The 14,683-nt window shown below is 43.4% G+C and overlaps 2 protein-coding genes across 3 annotated transcripts in view; one reads left to right on the forward strand and one right to left on the reverse strand.

The window, feature by feature from the left end:
* niban2a (niban apoptosis regulator 2a) overlaps positions 1-11,996 on the reverse strand; it is a 36,488-nt gene extending 24,492 nt beyond the window's left edge. Inside the window, exons 1-2 of the mRNA XM_048259568.1 lie at positions 11,591-11,996; positions 2,134-2,264 (exon numbers count right to left, since the gene is read on the reverse strand). Of these exons, the coding sequence (XP_048115525.1) occupies positions 2,134-2,264; positions 11,591-11,645 (186 nt within the window). The 5' untranslated portion in view covers positions 11,646-11,996. The remainder of the gene's footprint in view (positions 1-2,133; positions 2,265-11,590) is intronic.
* Positions 11,997-13,281: 1,285 nt separating this feature from the next.
* stxbp1a (syntaxin binding protein 1a) overlaps positions 13,282-14,683 on the forward strand; it is a 37,640-nt gene continuing 36,238 nt past the window's right edge. For both annotated transcript variants that reach the window (XM_048258222.1, XM_048258223.1), the window contains exon 1: positions 13,282-13,435. In XM_048258222.1, coding sequence (XP_048114179.1) covers positions 13,399-13,435 — 37 coding nt within the window. In that variant the 5' untranslated portion in view covers positions 13,282-13,398. The remainder of the gene's footprint in view (positions 13,436-14,683) is intronic.

The following is a 14,683-nucleotide window of genomic DNA, read 5'->3' on the forward strand; positions in this document are numbered from 1 at the left end:
CAAAAGACAAAGGAACAAAAACACAACTGGTTGTTAGAGTAACTACAGCAAAGCACGCCTCTCCCCACATTTCTTTGATGATTATTACCCAACCAAATCCCCAAATTCAAGTCTCCATTTCAGATGCTACTTTTAAAAACTTTCACCAACAGTGCTGCTACATACAGCTTTCAGTATCCTCATGAGCCCCTTCCAGTGACACTCTTTTGAACTCTGACTGGACTAAGAGGCATAGTATGGAGAGAGCTTTTCCATTTAAAGTGTGGTACAGCCTGGAAGAAGGGTTAATCCTTATTGGTGAAACCACCCATGAGCCACTGGAACAAGCAAACCCCATATTCTTTGATGAGGACTGGAGGAATCAGTGTGGCTACAGAAAGGTGGTAAACAGTCATCTATGATCAAATGCCAGACATTTTTCTCCATGGTTGGTAACAACCAAATGACTGGTGGTGCCGGCATTGAGTGTCGAGTTAAATGTCGAGTCTGGGTAAGATCTGGCAACATCTAACACAGGCGTTTGTTCAAGCCAAGCCAGAGTCTTTCTGGATGCCACAACATGGGTAGCAATCGGCGAAGAGTGGTTTTAGGGAGCTTTGATGTGCTAGTCTGTAATGTCAAGTCCCATTGGTCAATTACACATGCGTGCTAGCTAGCGTAGATCAGACAGGAAAGCATGTGATTTTCATGAAGTGTTTACCAGAGTGAACCCCTCCCCCACCCCTTCTCACCCACAACACTTTTAGATTTCCAACAGGAGATCAAATGCCTCGACCAAGCTTAATCCCAGCCACGGAAGGAAGGAAGGAAGGGGGGAAAGCAAGAGAGGAGGGGGGAGAAAAGAGAGAGAGAGGTGGAATGGGGAGAAGAAAGAAGTTCTTAGAAATGCTCACTAGTGCAGTGTCTGTGTGACTGCGTGTGTGTTTTCCCCATTTTGGATAACAGATAACAAGGATGACATGGCCTGTCCTCAAACAAGGTCACAAAGAGTGTGTGTGTGTGTGTGTGTGTGTGTGTGTGTGTGTGTGTGTGTGCGTCTGTGTGTGGTGGCCTTAATCAAGGCTTTTCCGGGAGGCCTCTTCAAACACTATCAATTGAGACCCAAAACAGCACAGCTAGCTGACTACAGTGGCGTAAAGAGATGCTAATTGCCTCTGATTCATGGGCCCAAAAACATGTGGCCTACTTCTCTCCACCAAACGGCAGCTGGGCCGGTCTGAGGTCATCCTCTCCTGTCTTTCCACAGAATCTACAGCAGGTCCATTGTGATGACCGGGGTCACTCTGATCCAGAGCAATGGTCTCTCCTCATTCAGCTGTTCTGTCTAAGAGTTGAGAGGTTGCACTGCTCTACAGCAAATGCTGGGCTGATAATGATAATGGGTGGGTAAAAAGGGGCTAAACTTTAATGAATGGATGGGGGAGATAGAATGTGGGTGAAGGGCTAAATGACTCAACAGTGAGATCAGAAAAAGATGGGAAAGAAGAGAGAGAGAGAGAGAAGAGAGAGAAAGAAAAAAGGAATGGCTGGGGTATCAGCTCCCTTTAGCTCATGTGTGAAATCTGCTCTAGTTTCCGCTCTCCTGCCAGTGAAAGCAGAACCATGTGGATCTGAACCACAATTGCTCCTTCACTTCATTTTACAGTAAGTGAGTGAATGTGCATGTGTGTGTTTCTCAGGATGTGTGTGTGTGTGTGTGTGTGTGTGTGTGTGTGTGTGTGTGTGTGTGTGTGTGTGTTTAACTAACACGCCAATGAAACCACAGGAACTAAGGAGAAGGAGGGTGTTTAACAGCAGAGAACTGGGAAAAGCTCAGCTAGAAGCACGGTGAGACACATATGACAGAGAGAAGCAGAGTGTGAGCAAGGGATTAGAGAACAGGAGAGGAGGAGGGAAAGCATGAATAAACAGACAAAAAATGAAGAACCGTTATACAGAGAGGGGAGGATGAAAGGGAAAAAAATATTTGGGGGCGCTGGGATGAAGATATGGAATGTGATAAAAGAGGCAACAAATAAGTCATGATGAAAGACATGGTCAATTAAAAGGAGAGAGAGAGAGATGAGAGAGAAAGAGAGGACAGATGTAGAGAGCGAGATGGACAGAGAGATAGAAGCCTGAGGGCCATCTTGCCTTGCGGTGCAGCAGCTGGGACTGTGTTCCTCCTCCACCCTCGATCTCGACGCGCACGTCGTTGAAGAGAGCCACCCCGTACTGCTTCTCGTACACACGCCCAAATTCCTCCAGCACCACACGTGTATGCCCTTCACAGAGGGAGAGACAGAGTGTGCATTTTATAAAGAGGATAGTGTTAAATTCAGATTGCATGTATTCTCCTGTCTGACTCAACATCACAAACATGGGGCATTTATCTACAAGGGAGTAGCCACAAGAAAAGAGAGAAGGATAGCTGAAATGAACCCAGGGAAGTGAACATCATGTGTTCTGACCAAAAGGCAGCAGCTAAACTAGACAATAAACACATACCATCCAGTCATAACAACAATCAGAAGATTAAACACAAAGAACAAAGTCAGACATAAGAAGGTGCATGCAGCATGCAGGCCCTCAACAACACCCACCCCTCACTTTTATATGTGTATGATCAGAGAGGTGAGTAAGCGATGGGGTCACATCTTCTCTGAGGGAGGGGAGGGAAGAAGAGGTTTGACTAGTGGCAAAAGGAGAGTAAGAGCACTGAGCACATGCCAGATAGTAGCTGGGTTTCCATCAAAGCATCATACCAAATTTTGGCCATTCAAATGGGTAATCCTGAGTGGAATTGCACTCAAATTAGCGTAAAATTGTATAGGTTAAAAAAGAAATCAACCTGATCTGGTTGATTAGCTCCTGATTATCATAGGGTATAATGTGACTAAAGTTGATGGAAATTAGTTAATTTGCTTTACATCACATCTGTTGATATTTTTATTACATGTTTCTGTTGGAGCCCAATTTTTGAACCCACAGCTGTGCGCAACTCCCTTGTAAGGAGAGCATCCATTTTTAATTTGCATAATACAGGGAGGGGGGCCTGCACAGACATGCTTTTCTGACCCTCTCTGGCTATCTCTGGAGCCTGAAAAAATAATTGAGAGGAGGGGGAGCAACTGGACACTCGTCAGATGGATTCTTGACAGACATCAGTATTTGTGGTCCACTTGCTTTTCTCCACAATTATTTCAATTATGAGGCTCATGCCACTGGATCTCGTCACTGCATGCCTGGAAAACATTCAAGTATTATCTGGTTTGCATGAGATTTCTTTTAAAAGCACCAAATATGTCATGTCTCCTGTTCACTCAATACTGGCACAGTGGCTTCAGGTTGCAGGAGTCTGAGATTGAGGCCTCTCTGGTAGTTGCCTAATGGCTTTCTTAGCCAAAGGTTAGAGGTCGCTCCCTGTGGTCTGTTAACACGATGGAGAGAATTTCCCTTTGACATGTAGCCACCTGCTCTCTTGACACACACACACACGCTCACACACACACACACACACACACACACACACACACACACACACACACACACACACACACATACACCTGGATAACCTGGACATACCACAGCTGGAACAGTGAGAGTGCAAGATTGGTTGGCTTGCATTGACATAGTAATGCACAGCATTATAACTGCACAATCTACAGTATCCTCATTTCCATTTTTTGACAATATTGGGCCAGTCAGCATTTCTGTGGTTGTTTTTTCCCCCCCAAAGTGCAATCCATATCCCAAGACAATACACTCTGAAAGGAAGGTGTTTGGAGTGTGTTTATGGCTCCCTATGTGCATGTGTCTGTGTGTCTATTCAAATCCACACGGACTCACAGACTGTTGGCAGCGCACATTAGAAAGATACATTAGAATATCAGCACTTTAGGAACAGAGAACCACATTGTGAAGTAAAATGAGCTGGAATTAGCTCTTTGTGTGGTAAGATAGAGAGCGATCAGCTCCGCGCTAACAACCTATCCTTTATGACACCGGCAATCAGCACCCCACTGGCAGACTATTAAAAGGCATCAGATCTGGAGAAATTATATGGACCAAAACTTGGTTTTAACCGGGCACAGTCTTAGTGTAAGTTTTACCTCTTTAACACTCTCCAACAATCAAATGCTAAAGAGACTTCTGGGAATGAGAAAGGTGTGTGTGTGTGTGTGTGATTGTGTGTGTGTATGTGTTGCTTAAGGGCTTTGGATCATAACCAGATGTTTTCAAATGGCTGGCTGCTGTTGGAGCTTCAGTCAGTACAAGAAAAAAGCAAGTAGATTTTCAGTGTTTTATGTTGTTTTTTAAAAGATGACTGCAAGAGGGAAAGACTGCATAGAACAATAATCACATCGCCCCTTTTACATCACCCCTTTCTTTTCCCTTTTTACCATTTCTTTCAAAGGCAGCCAAGAGTTTCATATTCACAACATTACACTAATCAATGTGATGAATGTTATGATTACTATGAGATATGGTCTAAAGTTTAATAGTTCAATGCCTGCCTTGATATGAACTTAATTTTGTTGATCAAACTGCTCTTACAAGCGAATGGAACTGGCTATGTTGAAATATCAGCCATATTTCGTAAAAGGCTGGACTTTCCAAAATCCTGTCTAACAACCCTTCAGTGCACATTAAAGGAGAATTCCGGCGATTTTTCTCGACTCTGGGGGCTTGAACATGGGGGCTCATGAACAAGCCACCAGAGTGTAGCACTGTAGCTGCCTGGCAGCTCTAGCTGTTGGCTGCAGCAACTCGAGCTAGACCTAGAGCTAGAACCGAGCTAGAACGTTTTTTCTTCATACCCACAGTACTCGATAACCTCCAGAGACAGAGACCTATGTGAAAAAATCGCCGAAAATTCTCCTTTAACAAATCACCACACCACAAGGTCCAGGGTCAATCCTACTCTATTCTGTGCTTGGAACTAACCTGGTAATTATCTTACCAAAGCCATGCACATAATTATGAAGTTATGGAGGAGGCACTGGAGACAGCAGTGTTTGTCGTGCTCATAAACCACATGAAATTAGTAATATACTCAGCTATTTACGAGGGGATGGTAGGGTGGTCTACCCTTACTGTGTTTTTGAAAACTGAGTAATTGCAGCTCCATGGTCCAGTGATTGATATTGACAGAGAGATTGGTGCTGACTGGAAAAATATTCTCCACAGAAGATTGAGTACTAAAACTGTGACAATACCAACTGTGGGAGGGTGTCTTTCATGTGTCTCACACTCATATTCACAAAAAATACAACCTTCTTTTCATTCAAGGTCTGATCTATGGCACAGCTGACTTATCTTTACCAACTTCCCAGAGTTACTTCAATGTGCCAACTGTGACACATAGCACATGCACAGCACACAGCCACAGCCACAGCCACACACACTCACAAACACACGCACGCACGCGCACACACACACACACAGACACACACACATACACACAGCACTGTAATTTGCGGCTCAGGAAAGTCTGTCTGCTCTCCAGAAGGAAGGAAAGGTCTGACAGTTGCCAACGATGGAGAAGGCCAAACTTCGTATACTTCGTATAAGCCTCGGTGTCCTTTCCGCGCACAACTAATTTTAGTGGCATGACAGACTGGGACTTCCACAACCCTCTACATTGGAGCTGACATGGCTACATCATCATGTAAACAAAACAGAGCTGGCCTATTGCAGTGTATTTTCTATACAAACACCCATCAATCGTGTAAAGCTAGTCAAGCTAGCCATCACAATGGCAGGAAGGGTAAAGGATTGTGAAGGAAAGAGAGATGAGGACAAAGAAGGAGAGATGAGGGAGAGAGGGGGGAGAGAGAGAGAGAGAGAGAGACGGAGACAGAAATTGCAGCCCATTGAGGCCTACAAGGAAAATTTGGTCCAAGATTATTGGAAAGCAAAGCATTGTCAGCCTTCGTTGTATGGCATATGGAAAGGGCTGTCGGTCTATGGAATTGTAGAGTACATATTGTGTGTCTACCATGTGTGTGAGTGCATGTGAGACAGAGAGAGAGACAGAGAGAGTGAGTGAGTGAGTGTGTGTGTGTGTGTGTGTGTGTGTGTGTGTGTGTGTGTCAAGGATGGTCAAGCAATACAGGTGTCATCATGTCCAGTCCAGGATATGAAGAGCACTGGTAGTGCTGACAGCACTGACCCCCTTTAGTCATCGACTTTACAAATAAAGCCAGACAGTTTAAAAATGACATTAGTCTGACATCCTTGCCCACTGCACCACTCATTCAAGGGATCAATGCAATTTGAAGTTGACAATCCACTGGCACTTAATGTGATTTAAAGAGGGTTTCGTGGGAGTGTATAGAAGATTAAATCTTTTCACTGTTCAAGGCCCTGGCCCAGTATGTAGAAAAGACTGAGCCAGCTTTTAGTAGCAACATTTGTGGACTGTTTACTTTGACATGCCTAAACGTCTAGACAGAGTATGAGAAAAACAAAAGCCCAGTAAGCTGGTGGTCTTTAAACAAAAATAATACCAAATGGAAACATCAGAGATAGAGTGACAGAGTGGGAGAGCGGAAAGAGAGAGATGGAGTGAGAGAGAAAAGAAAGAGAGAGGCAATAACAGTGGGAGAGATTACATGTAAATGGTGCAGCAGCACTCCTCAGAGCCCGCCAGTGTTATCAAATTAGACTTGTCGACTTCCTTCAAAACCAGACAAATTGTTTAAAGCTCTGAGAGTGTGCAATTCAGGTCAAAAGGACCTGCCATGATGTAGTCAGGCACAGATTATGGCCCAGTTGCCACATTTTCCAAGGTACAATATTGTGTCATTTATCAACTATCAAGCTAAATATGAAAAGAAATAAGAAACATATTAGACATTATTTGTAATCCATTTGTATTTCAAAATACAACAAATACATTTTCAAACAAAATGCTTAGGGATATATTTCTGGATAATATAAATATGATTCTACTTGATTATTCTAATGATAACTATAAAGACAACTATAACTATAACTATAACGATGAAAGCGTCCACACTGACCAACAATAAGGAAAGTCTCTCCTCGCGTTGATTAATGTGATGGCTAAAATGTTAAGGTTTCTGATTGGCTGTCAGCTTTTTTAGCTCTCACTGTCAATTGCTCTGACAGTGATCCCCAACGATGTCATTCTTCATGTCGTTATCGTTATAGTGCATGTGTGGACGTCGTCATTCATATTAGTTAGAACGATACTTTTTTGCCATTATCACTATATTTCTTGTTCTTGGTGTGAACGGCCCTTAACAGTTATGGATGGATAAAGTGTGAACTAATATTTGCATTACACTTAATCTCTACGGCGACTGACAGTAAGGGTAGAGCTGACCTGAGGATAATGTTCAGTGTTGGTCCATCAGGGAACACTAACAGATCCACAGGGGGAGGACATGTGTAAGACTTCCAAAAATGTGCTCTCAGCACTGAGAGTGGACATCCTCCCTGACTCAATGGAGTTCCATAGAAGGAATGGGCTGACAAATGACCTCTCCCCCACACATATAAACATTCACACTCACTCAATTCACACAGACACACACACAAACCCACACACATACACTGCAATTTTGCTGACACAACTGTGTGTGTGTGTGTGTGTGTGTTGTGTGCACGAAGGAAAGCGTGAAGTCCTATGGAGCATGTGAAGTGGGGTGTGATTTATTGCATGTGGAAACTTCCAAGTGGTTCTCCAAAGCCTGGTAAAGGTTTGGACATGTTCATGCCTGCTGCTCCACTCATTCCTCTCCCTGAACAGTGATCTATTAACTGTATCTCTCTTTCTCTCTCTCTCTCTGTGTCTGTGTAGTGAAATGTGTGAGAAAATATTTGCATACATATGAGTGTGGAAACATATGTGTGTGTGTGTGTGTGTGTGTGTGTGTGTGTGTGTGTGTGTGTGTGTGTGTGTGTGTGTGTGTGTGGTGGAATGTATATGTGAATGTGTGTCTGTATGTGTGTGTTCTGTGTTCCCATGAAGGAATTTCCTGAAAGCCTAACCTCCTGACCTACTGATGACCATTTAGAGCCATGTTTGGCATGTGAACACAATCCCCTGAAGCATCTTCTGTCAGTGATCGGCCTTACTAATCCTTACAGGTACACATAGGTGTGTGTGTGTGTGTGTGTGTGTGTGTGTGTGTGTGTGTGTGTGTGTGTGTGTGTGTGTGTGTGTGTGTGTGTGTGTGGGTGTGTCATGCATATATATGGGCATGCCCATGTAATGTAACAGGAAAAACTGATTCTGGTGCCAATACATATTAAAAAAATGAGAGACATGTATCAACTGTGCTTGTCACAACAAAAGGCATAAGTCATCAATCAGTTGATAAATCACCCTCTTCCAGTGAATAAGTATAAGTAAGTAAGCATATATACTCTTTTGATCCTGTGAGGGAAATTTGGTTTCTGCATTTATCCCAATCCGTGAATTAGTGAAACACACTCAGCATGCAGTGAACACACAGTGAAGTGAAGCAGACACTAATCCCGACCCAGTGAGCTGCCTGCTACAGTGGCACTCAGGAGCAGTGAGGGGTTTGGTGCCACTTCAGCCGTTCCTACTGGTCGGGGTTCGAACCAGCAACCCTCCAGTTACAAGTCTGAAGTGCTAACCAGTAGGCCACGGCTGCATTTCCACATAGAATTTCTTATTCAAATTGGTAAAATTTCCATTACAAACTTGGATGGAAATTACGCTACATAATCACAACTACTAACTCAAGTTTTGGGCCTCACCCTACAACTGAAATCCCATGCATGTATCCCTTAAACAAGTTCTCAGAGGCCAAACAGCCACCGGGGAACGTGTGAACTTTAGTAATTTATGTATCATGGTCAGCTAAACCAAGCAGAGGCATTAAGCTAAGCCAGTATTCATCTAAGAATAAGCTTAAATCAGCATATATTTTCTTCTCTAGCTACTGCTACTCTGAAGTCACACACACACACACACACACACACACACACACACACACACACACATACACCACACACACACACACACACACACACACACACACCTACTCCACCCTGTATAACAACAACCCTGGCTTGAAACCCAATCTTATTACTCAGACGTCTTCACTAATCATCAAGGTGCCAGGTATCATTGTTTTTCCACAGTGCCCTTGTGTGTGTGTGTGTGTGTGTGTGTGTGTGTGTGTGTGTGTGTGTGTGTGTGGAAGGTTGTGCAGGGGTGTGTGTAGTCTACTCTACTGTATATGTATAGATTTGCGTGGTGAGCCCAGGTTGGATGTTTCCATCCAAGAGGGTTTCCATCTCTCCAGCCAAAGCCCCCAAATGCGAGACGTCACACGGCATTCCCTGCATTCTGTGGTCAGTGTTCCGTTCAGTCCGCTCGTCTGACTGTGGAACAGAGACTCAGCAGAGAGTGGGATCTGTCCAGGAGGGCTTCGCCCTCTCCTCCCCATCTCTCACACTAATGGCCCACAGCAAGCATCCACTGGCCAAAAGCACGGCGGCTGGCTAAGCTCCACCAAAGAGAGTCCGAACGAAGAGGCTCAGAGCGCACGAGGACTTCAACCGCCAACACACATCAACACGCTACGCTGTCTTGAGTCTGTTTGATAAATGGGTGTTGATGTGTAAAAAGCATATGTGCAACATCTACGTCACATGGTTACCACTGGGTTTATTTTTACCAAAATAACAACAACTGGAAACATAAACCTCAACCCACTGTCACATGCAGTATACACAGAGCCATCAGTTGTCATTCTATGCTGCTTTTTTTGTCCATTTGAATTGTCAGGTTTTGACAGCAAAAGAGTACCTGGGTGACATTAAGATCAGAGCCAGAGGTGTGATGAGAGGCATCTAAGGTGCATTTGAGAGGTCTTCTGTTGAACAAACCCTCCCATTCACATAACAGAACAAGTCTCCACAGGCATATACACATAAAACTGCTCACAGTGTGGAGGTAAAAACAGAACTTACCAAACCTCTGCAGAGAAAACCCTAACCTTCATCTGATCACAGAATGGCTTTCATAAACACTAGAAGTCTCTTGAGACTTATTTTCAGCATCATATAAACCAAACCAAAACACAGTGATTAAATAGGCAATAGTCTACACAAAGAAACCAGAGCATAGCCAGCATGGTTTTGAATGTTCCAAATACAAAGTGGGGCTGCCAGAATGAAAGGGTCAGTGCAAAACTAAAATGTCTCTCTGTCATGCCTATTGTTTGTCTTGAAGATGATCATTGTTTTTAAAGTAAATATCACTGTTCCTTGAAGATGACTGGGATATGCAGTAAGCTGGGGGAGGGGGTGCATTATGATTATTCCCCCATATGTTATTCCTATGAGTATGCTTCTATAACATATTTGGTATCTCTGTGGCACAAACGGTCAGTATGTCACTGACAGCATTGTGTTTGGTTAAAGTTCAGTTTAGTGTACACAATTCAAATACTTCCCCATATAGTGAAAGCAACTACAGAATACAGATCAGACAGAAGCTACCGTTTAACCTTCTAACACTGTTCCGGTCAAAAATGACCGATTTACACATTCCCTGTACCATAAATATGGCATTTTTCATCAGATTGCCTCAAGATCTTATGATATCCTTCACAAAAGGCTTTTGAACACATAGAATTGATTAGGACTTCTTCTTTTGAATTTTGAGTGATTTATTCAACTTAGAAACACTTTTTTTGTTCACGGTCAAAAATGACCGCCATAGGAAATGATTGGGAAAGAGTATCATTTTCATCCAGGAGATAAAAGACATCTCTCTCCACACACTCCTACAACTTACCACCAATATTCCCACACACATGCATGCATGCACACACACCCACACACACATACAAACAGACACACATAAAGCACACACACACATGTACACCCACTCACAAACACACACACACACACTCAGTACATGTTGTCAGTTCATGTTGTCATGTTGCCACTCGTGTGTGTGAACCACCCACACACACACAAACAGACACACACACACATGTACACACACACACACACACACACAGAATGCACACACATGTATGCACACACAGAAACACTCACACCCACACACACACAAACACACACACACACACATTTACACCCACTCTCTCTCTCACACACACACACACACACACAGTTCATGTTGTCATGTTTCCACTGTGCATGTGAACCACCAGTGAGTGTTTGCACACATTCACGCACATACAGAAACACACACACCCACACACACAAACACACATGTTTTAGATGTTAATTATCTAATAAGGTTCTGTTTACAATAAATGTTCTATTAAATAATACTTTTTGTCATGGTATTGGTATTTAAGAGCAGTTAAAACTGTCCGGTCAAATTTGACAGTAAATTAAGGGGGGTAGCAACGAACATTGTTTAAAGGTTAAGCCAATGCCAATGCTCTACCACAAATACATGTCGGCAACTAATTGAGCCACACAACAGACTGAAGTCATAAGATAGGTAGAAAACTGGTTCACAGACAAAGTACAATGCCTCACCAAAGTATATAACAGAATAAAGCGCATTCTGCACATGCTTTTGGTCGTTGTTGTTCTAAGACATGCGCATGGCTCATTTTACCTGTTATCTTCTCACGCCTGCCTTCATCCAGGTGCGAAGAAATTACATCCCCCATCCTGACTTTTTCTGTCCTTCAATGTCCCAACAGTTCTAAGTAGGCTGCAAGTCCGTGAACCAATCCCGTTACTCGTCGGTTGTATGCTGGATACCCGCAACGTGTTTCACTGAAACTTCTCCAAATGTCAAATTAGAAAGTGGAAAAAGTATCCGGGTTCTCTCCTCCTCGCCTTTAACCTCAACATCCCAAAACGTGTTAGCCAACTGAAGGTGTTTAGAGAAGTTTCCGAAAATTCCAGGTTTGACACGCCGCTTGCTAAAAAACTCTGATGAAACTGAACTGGCCACCACCACGGCGGGGAGGGAGAAACTGCGTTTTGTGTTTCAGACTGGACTAGCTCGGTATGGAGTTCAGGTCACACCCTCAAACCCAGAGTCGCTACAAGACAAACGTGTTCAGTCAAACGCTCAGTAGAGGTGTGGCAGAAGGGAGGACGTCGCCCATAAAGTACCCCTTAAGAACTTCGGAATTTGCCGCATCAGATGTTAGACTGTAAGCCTGTGGCATTTGTAAATGTTTTCCTATGTGTGTTTCTGTTTGCTGTTCACCAGTCACCAAGTTTGCAGTTCACCAGTTTAATATTGTTTGCTGTTCCTCGATTTAATTAAAATTAATTCATAGCCTACAAATATAAAACTACAAATATAAAAACATGATATTCTATTCTGTAGGACTAGGCATATAGCCCACTGCTTCATGCTGCATGATGTGGCATAGGGATGATCTATATATCTTATTAGCTGAGTACTTGTGAATAAGGTAGTAATTTGCAAGTCCACAGATGTGAGGTATGTTATATTATGCGTAATTACGCAGCAGAGCTCGCTCTCATACACAGCTATTCAGTCTCCTGAGAGGCTGGCATTCGAAGTTGAAGCAACCAGGTGTTACAGAGGTTGGGATGTTGCTGTTTCCTCCTCATCTCAAGTTGCGTGTCTGACACCTGTGCCGCTGCCTCCAGTGTGCTCTAGGAACAGCTCCCTGACACTTGTAACCACACAAAGTCGTGAAACACAGACCCAACGTCTTTCGACTATACCTCCCAAACGCAATCATTCGCTATAGTCTGCATTATTAAAGGTGCTCTGCTGACCTCTTGTGGAGAGAGAGCCTTATTGCTTGATAAGCGTCAAGGGCAATATTGCCTGGTCATTTAATCTTGTGTTGATTGAATTGGTCATGTGTTGATGAATTGGTAGTTTTCCTTTCTGCGTTTTCTTTATTCAATAGAGCGCAAATGACGCTCGGATTGCCGTGCAATTAACCATATGCCCACTAATTCTTGTAATAGGTGCAAGAGAGAACAAATAGCCCGTGAAAAATCAGAGTTGAGCGCAGTGATTTAACTCACACACACACACAAACTCTCAGTTAACGGCAAACATAGACTATCACATGACATAAACCCAACATAAAATCACGTGATAGGATTGCAAGGGATATACAAATTGGATAATTCTAAAAGACTACGATTTTCAAATAGCCTCCACATAACTGTACAGGCTAAAGTGTCTGCAAATAGTTCGAACAGACTTCCACTATAGGACCCACAAATAAGTGGAACTGAAGGAGAATGAAGCTCAGGGAAAGGGAGGGGCCGATACGCAGTGACGTTGCCTCTCTGGTCGAATCTCCGCAGTAAGACGCGCTGTGAGGTGTGCACCCTCGATCTAGCGGAGACAGGGGTGGACTACAGCGAGGGAGAGAGGGAGGAAAGGAGTGTGAATACGGTCTGTCATTCAGGAGCATCATGGCACCCATCGGATTGAAGGCGGTGGTCGGCGAAAGTAAGATCATTTTATTTTTTTCATATTCGTATGAAGTGAATTGGAGTATTGTTTTCTTCTTGCTTTAAATAGGCGGATTAATGATGCTGCGCTTTTTCACACGAGCTAATTATCGCTTATCCGTATATGGCGCGTCCTCCATGGATGCGGTATATGCTTTGCCATTGTGCAACCGCGTTGATCTGGTTACTACAGCAATGACATTTCTCCGATCATATGCGGACATGCAACCTAAATCCCTCACTGCAAGTTATCACGGGATATTTATATTTTCTTTGTTCTCTATCATTCATTTCTGAGGCCGCGAACGCAATTTCCTCACGGCTGAAATTTCCAGAGGAGAGACCCTTTAGAAACGCCCATATTCCAGTGGGGTAGTGAAACACTATTTATGCGGTGTTTGGTTGGTAGCACTGAGCTTGGTAGCGTCACTTACACAAATCAGTTTATATATAATCTCACATATTCACATGTCGTGCTTGTGACAAGTAAATGTCCAGGTAGACTGATTTATTGGGGTTATATAGTTGGACATGATATATTTTTGCATTGTGGTCAAATAGTATTGCGTCCTGGTGTTTTTATTCTGTTTCTGGAAAAAGCCTCACCCTGATGATTGATCACTGGGCCAATGCGTTGCGTACAACACCAATGGGTTTTAACGTTACCAATCAAAAAGTATATATTTTTTGTAATTGGATAGATAAATGCATACTTCTTCTTAGTTGCAGATCTGTCGTTAATGGCGGAACGAATTTCCCTCGATTATTGGACAAACTGAGATAAACCAGGAACCCTTGCAAACACGATTTTCCCCTTTAAGAATATCAGTTCCCTAACCAGATTCACATGTTGGTAAAATGTACTGTGTGTTGTTAATAGTGGGTATAAATGCAGGGGTGCCCTGAATCAGAGGTGGACTGCGGCTGAGGCGCATCCATCTGCGGGGCACTCAGACGGGGAATGACTGCTTCAGCATCCCCAGCACCCTAGCTACTCTGAGTCTCTGGTGTAGGTTGTATTTCGATGATTACAGGTGCGCGCATGGATAAAACTGTACAAATTCACTACCAGCATTTTCTCCTTTCGCTGACGCTATATTAAAAGGAACATGTAGGCTTCTTGTGCCAGCTCCACGGTGTTTCGCAAAAAAGGCAGAATATCTGATGCGTGATTCTCTGTTGTCTGACTCCATATGAAATCTAGGCAAGGACAGAATTGATCACTACAGATAATGATGCTATTGGG

The sequence above is a fragment of the Alosa alosa genome, chromosome 12, assembly GCF_017589495.1.
Source record: "Alosa alosa isolate M-15738 ecotype Scorff River chromosome 12, AALO_Geno_1.1, whole genome shotgun sequence".
Lineage (NCBI taxonomy): Eukaryota > Metazoa > Chordata > Actinopteri > Clupeiformes > Clupeidae > Alosa > Alosa alosa.